This window comes from Carlito syrichta, unplaced genomic scaffold (genome assembly GCF_000164805.1).
Source record: "Carlito syrichta isolate Samal-C Ts95f unplaced genomic scaffold, Tarsius_syrichta-2.0.1 Scaffold306846, whole genome shotgun sequence".
Classification (NCBI taxonomy): Eukaryota; Metazoa; Chordata; class Mammalia; order Primates; family Tarsiidae; genus Carlito; species Carlito syrichta.
Genome location: NW_007250942.1, coordinates 456,726 through 471,191, shown reverse-complemented (window position 1 = coordinate 471,191; position 14,466 = coordinate 456,726). Strand labels below are relative to the sequence as shown.

At 41.8% G+C, this 14,466-nt stretch overlaps 1 protein-coding gene across 1 annotated transcript in view; it reads right to left on the bottom strand.

Annotated features, from left to right (window-relative positions):
• The window catches only part of SUCLG1 (succinate-CoA ligase alpha subunit), a 35,549-nt gene that overhangs the window by 20,087 nt on the left and 996 nt on the right, over nucleotides 1–14,466 (bottom strand). Inside the window, exons 2-5 of the mRNA XM_021715215.1 lie at nucleotides 13,576–13,718; nucleotides 12,802–12,839; nucleotides 6,742–6,871; nucleotides 1,178–1,294 (exon numbers count right to left, since the gene is read on the bottom strand). Coding sequence (XP_021570890.1) covers nucleotides 1,178–1,294; nucleotides 6,742–6,871; nucleotides 12,802–12,839; nucleotides 13,576–13,718 — 428 coding nt within the window. The remainder of the gene's footprint in view (nucleotides 1–1,177; nucleotides 1,295–6,741; nucleotides 6,872–12,801; nucleotides 12,840–13,575; nucleotides 13,719–14,466) is intronic.

Sequence of the window (14,466 nt, the reverse complement as noted above, 5' to 3'; positions counted from 1 at the left end):
AAAAATTAGCTGGGCATGGTGGCACACGCCTGTGGTTCCAGCTACTTGGAAGACTGAGGCAGAAGGATCTCCTGAGCCCAGCGAGTAGAGTCTGCAAGAGCCATGAGCATGCCACTGCACTCCAGCCCGGGCGACAGAGTGAGGCTCCAACTCAAGAAAAAAAAATCTTTTAAAAGTATTATTAAGAAATCAGCAACATGATTATTCACAATAGCAAAAACACAGAACCAGCAGTGCTGTCCATCAAAAGTGGAATGGATAAAAAAAAGTGGAACATATACATAATGGAATATTATGTAGCCTAAAGAAAAACAAAAGTACAGACTTTGCAGCAACTTGGAAGGATTCAGAGTCTATAATACTCAGTGATTTATCACAGAAACAAAGATCTGAGTACTACATGTACTCACTCATAAGTGGACCCTGAACATATATCATTAATACTATAAGAAAGTTATTGGCAATAGTGGGACACTGCTGGGGGGGGGGGGGGAGGCGGGGCACATAACATCAATAAGGATACCCAAACTTTACTTGTATTATGATCACTTATGTACCTAACCCTGAATTGTACCCCACATCTTTAAAATAAAAATTAAAAAATAAATACACCAGCAACTTGGAGAAGAGACTAGGACCCTGTGATGTGTCAGTGTGACTCATGATTTAGTTTGTTCACACAGGACCACACTCTTTAACTCTGAGCCATCCTACCACAACCACTTATCAGCTGTGAGATCACAGGAAAGATCCTTAACCTCTCTGGACTGATGGTATCCTTGTCCTTAAGTAGGAATGAATCCAGCACCCACCTCAGAGGGTTGTGGTGAGACCGGAGCAGGGCAATGTGTACAAAGCTCCTGGCACACTGCCTGCCACACAGTCCACATTCAGGAAAGCTTAGGGAGCGTGCTGACATTTGTACTACTAACACATTAGAGAAGAAAGGCAAGGAAAGGATAACAGGCCTAGCAGAAGCCTGGCCACAGCACTTCTTCCCTAAATAGCAGATGCACCCCTATAAACAAAATTGACACACTGTGTTTGACTGCAATACAAATTTCTCTAGGCTACTGAACTTTCAAACGCTAAGTAACTTTCCAAAGGGGACACAACTAAGATCTTCACTCAAGGAATGCCCACTCTTCTCGTTACAAACTCAGGTGCCATCAGTTACCTCCTTCACAGTATTAAAGACTGGTAAGCCCAGGTGCATCTTGCCTCCTTTCCCTGGAGTGGTTCCTCCAACGAGCTGAGTGCCGTATTCCAAGGCCTGCTGGCTATGAAAGGTGCCCTGAGGGGAAAAGCACAAGACCCATAAGAAATGGCAGGCTGGGAAGAAGCAACCTAGGAAAAGAAAAACGAGTGAGTTAACTTTCCCAGACAATACCAACTAACCAGCATTCCCATTAACTTCCTCACCAGTTTTGAACCCTGAAGCAAAACAGACCTCTGCAAAGCCAAAACAACTATAATAAAAAATTTTTTTTTAAAAAGGATCTCTTTTTATTCCATTTTCAAGTTTGGCTGATGATCAGAAACATCCTGGAGCTCACATAAAAGAACATCTCCTTCTCAAAGTTTCTCAACTCTTCACATGCTCACACTCCTCTTTGTTAAGTTTAAAATCCATGGTAGATCATTACACTCACACACCAACCTTGGATCTCTCTCACTTCAACTGACATGATTTTCCACTACTCTAAGAGCACACATGAACAGCCAAACAGTGGCCAGAAAAAAAACCCAAAACCAGGCTAGCTGGTCTCACTTGTCGTGAATGATTGCTGCTCAGCCAACATCCTGTTTGTTTGTTGCTTTTTTTTTTGAGTTGGAGTCTCACTCTGTCGCCCAGACTGGAGTGCAGTGACCGCTCCCGGTCACCGCAGCTTCGACTTGCTGGGCTCCGGAGATCCTTCCGCCTCAGCCATCCAAGTAGCCAGAAATACAGGCATGCACTACCATGCCCGGCTGATTTTTTGATTTATTATAGAGATGAGGTCTCACTGCCCAGGCGGGTCTTGAACCCGTGGGCTCAGGCAATCCACTCACCTCAGCCTCCCAAAGGCGCAGGATTACAGGCTGAGCCACCGAGCCCAGCTTCAGCCAACATCCTGTATCACCCAACCATCTACCTTCCCTCCTCCACTGCAGCATTGCTGACAGTTTGGACACAATAATTCTTTCTCATGGGAGGTCACTGGGTGTTTCACAGGACATTTTGCATCATCCCTGGCCTCTATCCACACCCTCCCCCAGCACCATCCAGTTATGGCAAAAAAAAAAAGGCTCCTGGAACTGAAAGAGTCTTTTTTCACTAATCTTCCAGGGACTCTACTTCTGGTTTTCCTCTACTCCTTCTCTCTCCTTAAACATCTTCTCTTTTCCATCTAAATTCATGCCCTTGGTGATGTTACCCATTATCAAGGCAATAAGTATCACGTACACGGTAACCCCTTCCATACACACACCACTCACATAGCCAAGACCTTGAGCTCTACACTCACATTGCCTACCTGACACCTCCACTTGGAGAACTAGTTGGTCTCCCAAACTCAATATGCCCAAAACTGAATTCCTTAACATTTCCCTCCACAGTCTATCCCATCTCAGTTAATGACAACTCTACTCCTTAGACATGTTCAGACCAAAACACTAAAACCATCCTTGGTTCCTCTCTCTCATTTACATCCCATGATAGATCTGTGAGTGAATCTCATTGCTCTACCTCCAAAACATAATCAGCAATTTCTCCCTCTTAGGCCACTACCCTTTGATCTAAATCACCTCCACTCTTGATGGACTATGGCTCTTGCTCCCTTTCAATCTAATCTTCACAGTAGCCAGAGTGATCCTGTGAAAACATAAGGACCACATCACAACCTCTGTTCAAATGCTCTGATTGTTTAAGAGTTCATTCACAGAAAAGGCCAAACTCCTTACGCTGGCCTACAAGTCATTACACAACCTGTCCCCTTTTATAAGAGCCCTACACCTGCCTGCACATCTTACTCTGGCCACACTGGCAGTGCAGCTTCAACAAAGCAGCCACAAGCCTGCCTCATGGACTTGCTGTGCCCTCTGCATGCAAAACACTTCCCTTAGATAACCACCCGGGTCTTTCCCAGGTCTCCTTTACAACTTGCTCAGAAATCAGGCTTCCCAGACCACCTGACATAGTGTCCCCCTCTCCCATCCTAACCACCATTACTCCACACACATGCACAAACTCCTCCTTTCCCTGGTTAATTTTCTAACATACCACATACCCATAATTGATTTTGTTCATATAGTTTTCCCTCCCCCAACTAAAATGTAAATTCCATGAAGACAATGATTTCCATCTATACTCGCTGTTCATTGCAATATGGCACCTAAATCAATACATTACACAAAGGAGGCACTCAATAAGTGGTCAATAAAAAATGAATGCATTTATGTGATCATTCAAGGACCTAAAACTGCTGACTCAACTATTCATGTTCTATTAAAGGTATAAAATTGGGGCCTTAAGAAGGACTTCAGAAATTTTCTGATTCAAATTCTTTTTCAAAATAGGAAATTTGGCTCCAATCACACTAACTGATTCATCTAAAGTCAAGGACAGAGTTTTAGAAAGAACCGCAGATTAGTGCTCTCTTTCTCTCTTAAAACAGTGGTATTCAAAGTACGGTCTGCAGACTCTTGTTGATCTGCAAAGACATAAGAGCAAAAAGAAAATGACAAAAAAAAAGAAAGCAAGGAAGATATAATAGAAAAGGAGAGAAGGAGAGAAGGACAAAGGGGAAAAGGGAGAGAGGGAAGAAAAAAATCTTAAAAAACAAAAACAGAAGTGAAAATTTTTGCAAATATAGCAGAATGGCAATGTTCCAACCTTTACTGTATTTTACAAAAGTATTGATCCACATTAGATTGGAAATTAAACCAGCCTGGGCAAGAGAGCGAGACCCCAGGTCTACAAACAACAACAACAAAAAATTTAGCCAGGCGTGGTGGTGTGTGCCTATAGTCCCAGCTACTCAGGAAACTGAGGCAAAAGGATCTCCTGAGCCTAGGAGGTCAAGACTGCAGTAAACCATGATCACTTACATGCTAGCTAAGCAAGAGAGAGAGAGAGAGAGAGAGAGAGAGAGAGAGAGAGACAGAAAGACAGAAAGAAAGAAAGAGAAAGACACTTAGGCTAGTTTTTCACTCCAGGGAGTACGAGAAGCACTGCTCTAGGCTACACTGCCAAGTAAATTAAAAGGGGCTAGATTATAGTCCTATGGTAGTGCTAAACAGGAATAATATTTCCATTCAAAATAAGTGTATTTTCCTTAGTTTTCCCATTATCACCAGCCAGTACACAGTTGGAAATTGAAGTAATTTTAGCAACTTATAAAAGCCAGTGAAACAAATTAGACTAGCACCCATTAGAAATCTGCGTTGCTAAAATACAAATATTTTTCATTCATCTGTGGAAAAATATGTACACTGAAAAAAATGAACTAATGAGGCAAAATGCAGATTTACCATAAAGAGAAGCTCTGAATTTCAGACCTACCCATTACCTCTATAATAACTGAATCTGAATCAACAAATCTGAAGCAATTAAGGCTCTCAGTTACTTTAAAAACAAAAACAAGGAAAGTAAATGAGAAACAATGTAACCACAGGTAACTGAAAGATACTGAAACCAACCTTGGGTTTCAATATCTAGACAAACCATCACCTAATTTAAGAGACAGGGACAGTTCTAAACAATACTTACACCACGGACAATGGTTCTTACAAAAAAGTTCAGAGGTTAAAATGTCATAGGATCATATAAAGTTTAGCAAACAGAAAAACAAAATTATAAACAATAAACTTAAGAAGGAAATTTGAGCTAATCAGGCATTGGATTCTATGCTAATAATATTAATACATAACAAAAAATGATATAAAATATTGAATATAATATCAATTGTTAAGAGGATGACAGAATGCACTTCAAATCTGGAATGAGGATTCACTTTCTTTAAAATGTACGAGAGGAGATACTCATAAGATATCTGGCTAACAGAATAAGTAAACCCATTTTACCTCTGAACAAAATTTCAGGGTTTTATGGGTGTTTCTTTTTTTGTTACTGGTGGATTTTTTTTTAAGATAGCAAAGGAGTGGAAGAAGAAGAAGACGAAAGGTACACTGCAATCACATCTGTGTGTCCAGTTATTTCAGAAAAAAAAGTCAAAAAGTAAAAGGATATTTTACATGAAACAATGTAACTATAATTTAAATGTATTGAAGAAAAAACTATGTAATTTTGAAACAATTCCTAAGTACTTTAAAGTTATAGAAATGTGGATATTTAAGTATTATCCTGCAGATTAAAAATTGGCAAACCATAGCCTGCGGGATTTGGCTTGCTACCTGGCTTTGTAAATTTGGGACACTGTTGAACACAGCCACACCCACTCACTGACATATTTTCTGTAGCTGCTTTTGCTGTTAAAATGTTGGTGGGTAGTTGTAATTGAGACTGTATGACCCACTGAGCCTAAAATGTTTACAGTCTGGCCTTTTATAGAATGAGTTGGCTAACCTCTATCCTAGATTATCAAAACTGAAGAACCAACCATATAAATTATTTTAATTACAGAAAAATCACTAGGTTTAAATTAAGAAATAATAATCAACTGCTTTTATCTTGCCATATTGCCTTTAATAACGAAGAAGGAGATACCTTGGGTTAAGACAAGTAGTTACATGCTAACTGATTTGATAGTATCCCCTCATTAAAAAAAATTTCTGTGCATCTACTATGTGGAAGTATAAATTTGTTTAAATGTTTTATAGAGCAATTTAGCAAAAGCTATTAAAATTTTAAATACACAAAAGTTTTGACATCCAATTTTACTTTGAAGAATCTATTTTACAGACATATACATTACATGTATTATATGCTGTATTATGTTATATAAATATATATAGTTCTGTAGAATAAACCGTAAAATATACATTATATAAATATAAATATGTTTGTATGCACAAGACAAATACCTAAAAGGATATATGCCAAGTTATTAACAGAAGGAATTCCTGAGTACTAGTATGGTAGGAAAGAGGGAAAGGAGATTCTTATGTTGCATTTTATTGTAGAATCATGTCACAAATATACTCAAACTTGTGCGAAATCTATGGTGTAGACAGGGAGCAGGAAAGAGGCTAAATACAAATGAATGAGAGCAAATTAAAATGCTTCAGGCAACCTTGCCTGCTAGTCCCAGATCGTGGCCCCAGAGTGAGTAAAGATGGGAAGTGTCAGTGTGCTGGTTCTCCTGCCTGTCTCTGTCCCACAAGCCTCTTTGGGCTTGAGCACTTCTCCACACTGGAGGTCTACTTGATGGTTAACATTGGGTCTTTTTTTTTTTTTTTTTTGCATAAGACCTAAACAAAAGCAGTCTACTTTACCTAGGATTTAATCAAAGAAGTGGTCATCTGTTTCAATACTGAAGAAAAACCAATAGTGTTGTACTTGTATGTACAGTGTGTGGGTCTCCAATACAGCATACTCCTGGGAATTTTCACGATGAGTTTAAATTTTCATCTTTAAGCTGACAATAGCACCTAACCCCTGCCTAAGATACAACCCCACTGCTACGCAGCATATTTTCCTGTGACAATCATACGCTATCATGTTTGTGATATTAAAAATAAAAAATAGTTTTTAAAGTATCTCTAGTCTGTACTTTAAAATAAAAATCCAAACACACATACCTGCTTACCAGTGAAACCCTGGCAAATAACCTTCGTGTTTTTACCAACATATAGATGTTTCCGGGAAGCGGTATACGAACAATGCCGAATTCCATTCTGAGGCACTGAGAAGCAAAGAAAACATGACATACTATAATTTTTTAAACCATAAATTCAACTTAATGACCAAAAAAAGTCCTCTAATGCAAGAGCTCTCCTGTGATCATGGCAAACTTAAATGGCACTTTTTAAATGAGACATACTGGCCACAGAAATAAGTTAGAAAACAAACAAAAAAGATATTATTCTACTCTTAGGATTTCTTCTTTCCCAAGAACCACAATCTTAGTTTTTTTTTGAATTGAGAAAGAAAAGCTAAAGTTTATCCCTTTTATTTCTCAGAAAGAAAGGTGGGACTCAAACATAAATGGTTCAAATTAAATTCAAGAATTGAAAACTAGGTATCAGCCCCACTAATAATGTTTACTACATAGCCACGCACTTTCCCACTTGACCCAACTTTTTAAGCCCAATACCTATAAATGACAGGTGAGCTAGGAGGCAACCTTTGTTAGCACTAAGAGTTAGAACTACTCTGCAGCTCATTCCCTAGAACAATATATCAAATCTTAAGTCACAGAATAAAACCTATCTAAACTATAATCCAAAGCCACTTAATTGATCTCTTCTGATGTGAACTCACATACGAAAGAAACAGGGAAAATAAACAGTATGTAGACAAGACAAGCTTGTTTAAAAAAAAAAAAAAAAAAAAAGTCTGTTATTTTCAGAAACCTACCTCAAGGGAAACTGAGAAATCTAAGTAGTTGCTATAACCCACTCCCTGTATTTCAAAAGGCAATACGAAAGAAAAGCACAGATGACTTACAATCATGAGCTACTTTTTAAGCCTCCATCAGAGCCACCAAGCTGCCTTCCCTGTGTCCCTCCTCTGGCCCTTTCAGGGTAGCCAGGCCTCCCACTAAGCACTGAGGTAGCCAGAGAGAGTCAGCCCCAGAAAAGAACATCTTGTCACCTATTTGTCCAGGGTCCACCCCATGCTTTCTGCCTTGAGTCACTGCCCCATGCTCTCCTAAACCCTCAGACCTCAGGTTCCATGACTGAAGGAACAACACGATCTGCTACTGCAGAGGTATCTGGAGTCCCCTAGGTCTCAAGGGAAGAGACAGGCCCAGATTTTGCCCTTACCATCCAGGGGAGGAGCATTCGATGTGCACACAGAACTACTGGGAACAGACGTCTGCATTCTTGGACTTGACTGTGTTGAACAAGGGCCATGACAGAGCTCTGCAAGCCAAGACCTGGTACAGCAGTCACAGCTAAGCACCCAACCCTAAGCCAGTAGACACCCAAACAGGCGTTTGTGGCCTGGGACCCTGCCGCCCACCGAGCTGTATGGCAGAGCCTGTCCCAGCCAGTGTTGCCACTCAGGTCCATTCTTGCCCTCGACGGCCTGTTTTCCCAGTTGGACACCCACCACCACAACGTTTGTGCAAGAGCTACCCCTTCCTCCCCTACTGCAATCCTGACCAGTGGCAGAATCTGCCCCACCAGCACCTCCCACTCCTGGAATCTCCCATAAACAGTCCATCTAACGTGAGTTTTCAGAGTAGAAGGCAGATTCGATCCCAAGAACAGATGATAAGATCAGGGTATCTGGAGCCCATATTTGCTAAAAGGAAACACTTCTTTTTGTAGGCAGGGGTTGCTCATTCGCAAGTACTCTTACACTCACTAAAGAAAGGAGATTAGACAGTTCACTTCCCCTTCCCCAGGGGCTGAAGTCACCCTAAGAAGACAGCTCTATGTCTCTAAAGCATGGCTTCATGAATGAAGATCTCTCCCTTCGCCTCATAACTCCAGTAACTCCCGGATCAACTCTTTGGAGCTCAGGATTTTATAATACCAGATCTCTGGTGCTCATAAAAACAGAATCAGAGTGAAAAGCAGCAGCTCAGCTCCCAAGGTCTCTTAGCCCTTTAGTACGACTTGGCCTGTGCAATACCCCTGAGAGCCCACAGCATCTAATGAAGTAGACTTTAGGGAACCTCTCATGATGGTCCCACACATCACACATGTCCCTGCATGGGTGTAGACATGTGTGCTCATGCACATGTGATTTCCTCATCCATTCACCAGACTCGAGCTCATTTATACCCAGGTTTCAGATAAGTTAGAACTGATGGACTGGCATCGTCTTAGAGGCAAGCTCAAAACACACATTCAAAGACAAGGAAATGAAATTCCTGATCACATTCTGTCCTGACAAGAAACCTGTGTGATATTAGGCAAGGCTATCATTGGTACTTAAATGACAGGATGCCAAAATAGTCTGGCACATATACCAGTTTCTGAGGTTGTCATGGTCACTCACTTATTCAATCAACAGCATTTGGGGACCCAAATGCCCAATCACAACGCCAGGTGTAAAGGATAAAATGCTACATAAGTGAATCTCAGCCATCAAAGAGCTCACAGACTATCTGACTGATATAAAAGTGAGCCACAGAAGTGAGTGTGGAACGTAGGAATAAATAAGCGTTGGGCTACCAGGATAAATAAACTCTCCTATCCCTATTCAAGGTAGAGAAGTCTGTGTATGCATGAGAGGAGGGGAGGTTGAAGTTAAGGAATGGATCCCCCATTGGGATTGCCTCAAACTGAGGCCTAGTCTATCAGCAATTCACTCCTAAAGTCTCCAGTACTTCACCTTCAAGATTCTAAAGAAAGGAAAGAGGTTCATCTGGTTCCTGGCCATTCCTGCATTCCTGGCATTCCGGGCACCAGGAAGACTTTTCTGATGATAAAGGCTGTGGCTGCCACATCCTGAGCCACCTCCAGGGGCTGGGGTGGTGTCACCTTCTCTTTGGCACCTAAGGAATTGGCCAGCCTAACCCTGAGACCAAGTCCCAGGAGTAGCTGCAAACACTGTCTCAGGAACCACACAGGCTTGTGCTTGAGTCTGTGCTCTGCCAGTAACCAGCCACATAATCTGGGGCATATCTCTGATCCCCCTTAGCCTTCATCTTCCCTTGTATAAATGGAATAACAGCTGCCCAAGAGAAGCTGTGATGTTAATATGAGATGATACCTGTAAACTGGGTAGTCAAATGCTTGGTACACTCCCAAAATTGAGTGTACAGCCCTACATGAGCACCGTGGTAAATCTCTTCCTAAAAAGAGAGAACATACAGTTCATATTTAAAATCAATAAGCCCAACTAGAAATGTTTTATAAATGCCCTCATGCACAACCTACATGTTTATTTAAGAACGTACTAATCCATGTCTATATATAGCGTATAGTATGCACCAATATACTCATCAGTTTTTAACATATGAAACATATGTAGAAGCAGTCTCACTGCAAAAATGAGGAAATTAACAGGCTGATGTGAGGATGAACTGAGTTAATACCACACAGAGCACACAGAACAGTGCCTGGGATAGAGCCAGTGCTACAATCACTAAGAGCTATTTCATCACCATGATTATTCCTGATACAGAATGAGCAGAACAAACTGCTTTGATATGTTCATTGTAAAGGCTGTCTGCCAAGGGCTAGGGACTCAGGCCCCACCCACAAGAAGCCTCCTGCCCAGTAAAAGAGCTAAACAATAAACGAAGAAACACAAAACCACAAAGGACAAACTAGTAAATTCACTGAAGAAAAAGGACTGAGCCACCTGAGACAGGTTGTGTTTTCAACAGGGGTGAGAGATTTGTACCAATCAGCCAAATACTGAGTCCTCTTCCCCAGAGCTACAACCACATTACAGTATCTAGAAGATGGCTGGGAGGATGAACAGTGCCATCAGTGGTCAAAAGTACCAGGCCCAGTGGGACTCAAACCGTGGCCTTCTATGACCACTACCATGCTCTTAACCAATAATTTGAGACTCTGCTCGTGAAATTACTCCTTCAACTCATCTCCCAATCTGTGTCCCTGTTACTCATTTATTCATGCATGTACTCATGAATGTAACACATGTATACTTATCATTATGTATATGTATCATTATGCAAATGCAATACACAGACTATGGTGGTTCACACCTAGAGGACTTTACAATACAGCAGATAGCTTAGCAGCCACTTACCCCCAAACACCACTATTGCAATGTGAAAGTATACACTCATTTAATATTGACTTACAAATGAAATGTAATAGGTTCTAAGTACCATATTTCATCAAATATAAAATACCATATTTCATCAAATATAAAAATTCTGATTTTTAAGAATTACTATTAAGTACAAGTGAGAAAGAAAAAAATGCTGCCAATTTTTGAAAGTTATTATCAATTACAAGACACATTCCAATTTTTAAAATGTTATTATATAAAAATGCTATAATGTTAAAAAAAAAAAAGTGGTTCTAAAGCAACAAAAAATCTGTCCTTTGGTGAAATGAAATTGTTCCCCGTACTCAGAGAAACTATTTTGAATATCCCAATTATGTGTCTATGGAAAACCAAGTGTGATGTCAGAAAATCAAATTACTTTCTTATGGCTACATTGATACATTTGGATCAAGGCTATTACGTATTTATGAAATAAAGATTGGTTCTTAGATGCAACGGCAACAGACACTAGTATCAGAAAGGTCACTGTTGAGTCTCCTATTCCAAATTACACTTATAAATGCTTCCCTGATTCTAAAAACAGGCCCAGATACTTGGCCAACACATGGAAAAGAAGGCAGCACCTTTACGCAGGGTAATCACCTTCTCAACAACCCACTGAGATTGCCAAAAAAAAAAATCAGAGCTTCAAAAAAAGAGATTTAGGCCAGGTGTAGTAGCTCGCATCTCTAATCCCAGCACTTTGAGCAAAGGAATTCAAGACCAGCCTATAGAAAATTGCAAGACCTCGTCTCCACCAAAAAATCAAAATCAAAAAATTAGCCTGGTGTGGTGGCATATGCCTTGTCCCAGCTATTCAAGAGGCTGAGGCAGAAAGACTGCCTGAGCCCAGAAGGCCAAGGCTGCAGTGAGTCATGATTGTGCCACTACACTCCAACCTGGACAACAGAGTGAGACCCCGACTCAAAAAGAAAGGAGACTGCACACAGTCGGAAGACCTAGGTTCTCGTACCCCTTCTGATGTTATTGGTTGGAAACTTTTAGGTTTATTTCCTCATTTGCCAAACAAAGACATGGGACTGACTGGATTGTATAGTTCACTCTCTGGCATTAAAATACCATAATTCTGATGTTGAAAAATATTGGCTCTATTTATTCTAAAAGACCTCAAAGATTTACAGAAACTCCTGACATGTTTAAAAAGATTTCGTATTGCTTTATAGTTCTTAGAAAAGAAAACTTCAAAGGTGAAAAAGTAAATCCTTAAACTTTCTCATGGAATAAATCTCTCATTTTTCCATTTTATTCTCCTTCTCCACTTCAACTGGATTCCTTCTCTTTTTTCTTAAGCTGTCAAACTGGGGTTTTGTTTCTTCCCCTGAAAAGCCTGGTGTGTTTGCTTTTTTTTTTTTTTTTTTTAATTCAAATCAACATTGCAACACTTATCACCTTCAGCACCTAACGTAATGTACCACCAAAAGATAACAGAGAAAACAAAACACTTCTAGTTCTATTAACCTCGGGCCTAAATAATTTGCTACCCCCTTAAAAAAAACAGTTTATTAGGTAAGGTTGCTGTGGCTATTATTTTTTCTAGTGCAAGTGAAAGTGGGCTTAGAAATGTGGCATGGGAAAAGGAGGCAGAGGTTTGCAGATTTAGAAGCATTTGTGTATTAAACACTGTAGTCTGAAACCACTCTACAGAAGCTGTCTTGGTTTACATCTCAGACCTCTCACACCCTTAATAGCAAGTTAATCACATGACTTGGATAATTCAAGACGACTGTAGCAACAGAAAGCTAAACAAGACGATCTCTTCAAGACTTCACAGTCCTGGGAGTCTAGGAAGAAAGAGCTTCCAGTTCTGTGGGAAGAGGATTGCAAGCACTGGTGAGGGTGGATTAAGGAACCAGATCTCTTCGGGACCCTTCCTTCCTTCTCTCGATTCTTCCAGTAAGACGAGACAGCAGACCTACCTGAGGACAGGATCGTTCAGAACCTCAGACCAGCAAAACTGCAGGAGAGAAAGACGCAGGTGGGCAACCTCTTCATGGGCCTTCCCACCACAGTGGCTGTGCCGCACATCTGGCCTTCCACACTCTAACCCACACTCTCTTCAAATTTAGCTGGCTGAGGCCCATACCTAGTACTACTGCCTCACTCCCGCTGCTCAAATTCTACTGACCAGAGTGATGACCGGTTATAATTAATCCCTTTTTTCCTTCTGCATAAGAGACCCTTAGTTGTTCTTTAAATTGCACAATAAGAATCTCCAGAAATTTTTCCCAAATAAACCCAATTCTCTCCTATTTGCTAAAGTTATCTAGGCAGACGTTCTGTCCTCAAGTGATCTGGCAACTAAGTGTAGCTACTGAGTTCGCACTCATCATTGTGTGCTTTTAGAAAGTAATCTGAGTGTGCACTCAACATTGCCCGCTTTTAGAATGTAATCTTCTCAAGAAAGGAATTAAGTCTCATCCGATGTTCTGTACAAGCAGAACTAGAAGCAAAACAGAAGAAAGGAAGCGAGATGAAAACGAACCTAAGTATCTGTTACACACCAGGTGCTTGTACAAACTGCTTCACTTATCCCGCACAGCAGGGCCCGTCAACCTGCATGTCACCGTTTCTAAGATGAGCGTGTTTTCTCTTGTCAGCATCTCTTACGCCAGGATGCATCCAACCACCTATGGCCTGTCACAATTTTAACGAGCACACAAAACAACGGTGCACCTTACAAGTGACGGCACCCCAGATGCCTTGAAACACGCTAGGGTCTTCATGTGAGTTGAGAAACAGATGAAGAAAAGGGCCCGGGGCGTTGTCACACGCGTGTGATGGGACGAGTCAGACTTCAAACCCCGATGGGGCTGCTTCCCACGTCTCTCTCCACCTAACACACACAGAGACTTTGACACAGCCAGAACTTTCAACAGTCAGCCTTCCTCCCAAACCAGCCACCTGGCAAGGAGTCAAGTTTTCAGGAACCGAGGTGTACACAACCTCCCAGTGGAGACACAGCAAAAAATAAAATAAAAATAAAAAGTTGGTCCCGGGCCCAGCCGACTCTAAGCTCCCAGGAGTGTGCAGGGCTGTGGATGCAGAAACCATTTGAGCATCCCAAGGACACAATCCACGAGAGGAGGGAGGAGTCTGTTTGCGGTCAAGTCCAAGTCGAGATAAGCAAAGACCTGCGTCGCAAAGGAAAGACGGAGCCACCTCCTCGGGCCACCCCACTCCACCATCCCCCCCATCTTGGGGCCGGGGATGACGACTAAATAAATTCGGATTAAAACTGTGCTGGCGACCGTGAGGAGGGCCCTCAAGGTTTTGAGGGACCCCACCTTTCGAGTCTGGGGTCCGGTCCACAGAAGGAACGGGTCAAGGTGCAGGGCTCTTCGGGACAAGAGGCAGCTTCACTTGCCACCGAGACCCCTTCCCCCACTTCTCAGCCCGGACGCCGCCCTCCCAGCCGGGTGAACCCGGGACCTCTTCGCCCCTGGCTCCGAATTCTAAGGCCGGTCTACACACCTCCCCCGCTCCGCCCTTGTCGCCAAACCCGGATCCGGGCTCGGTCACCCGCGTCTCCGTCCGGCCCTCCCACCCAGCCCTCGTCGCCCGCAGAGCCGCCCCCGAGGATC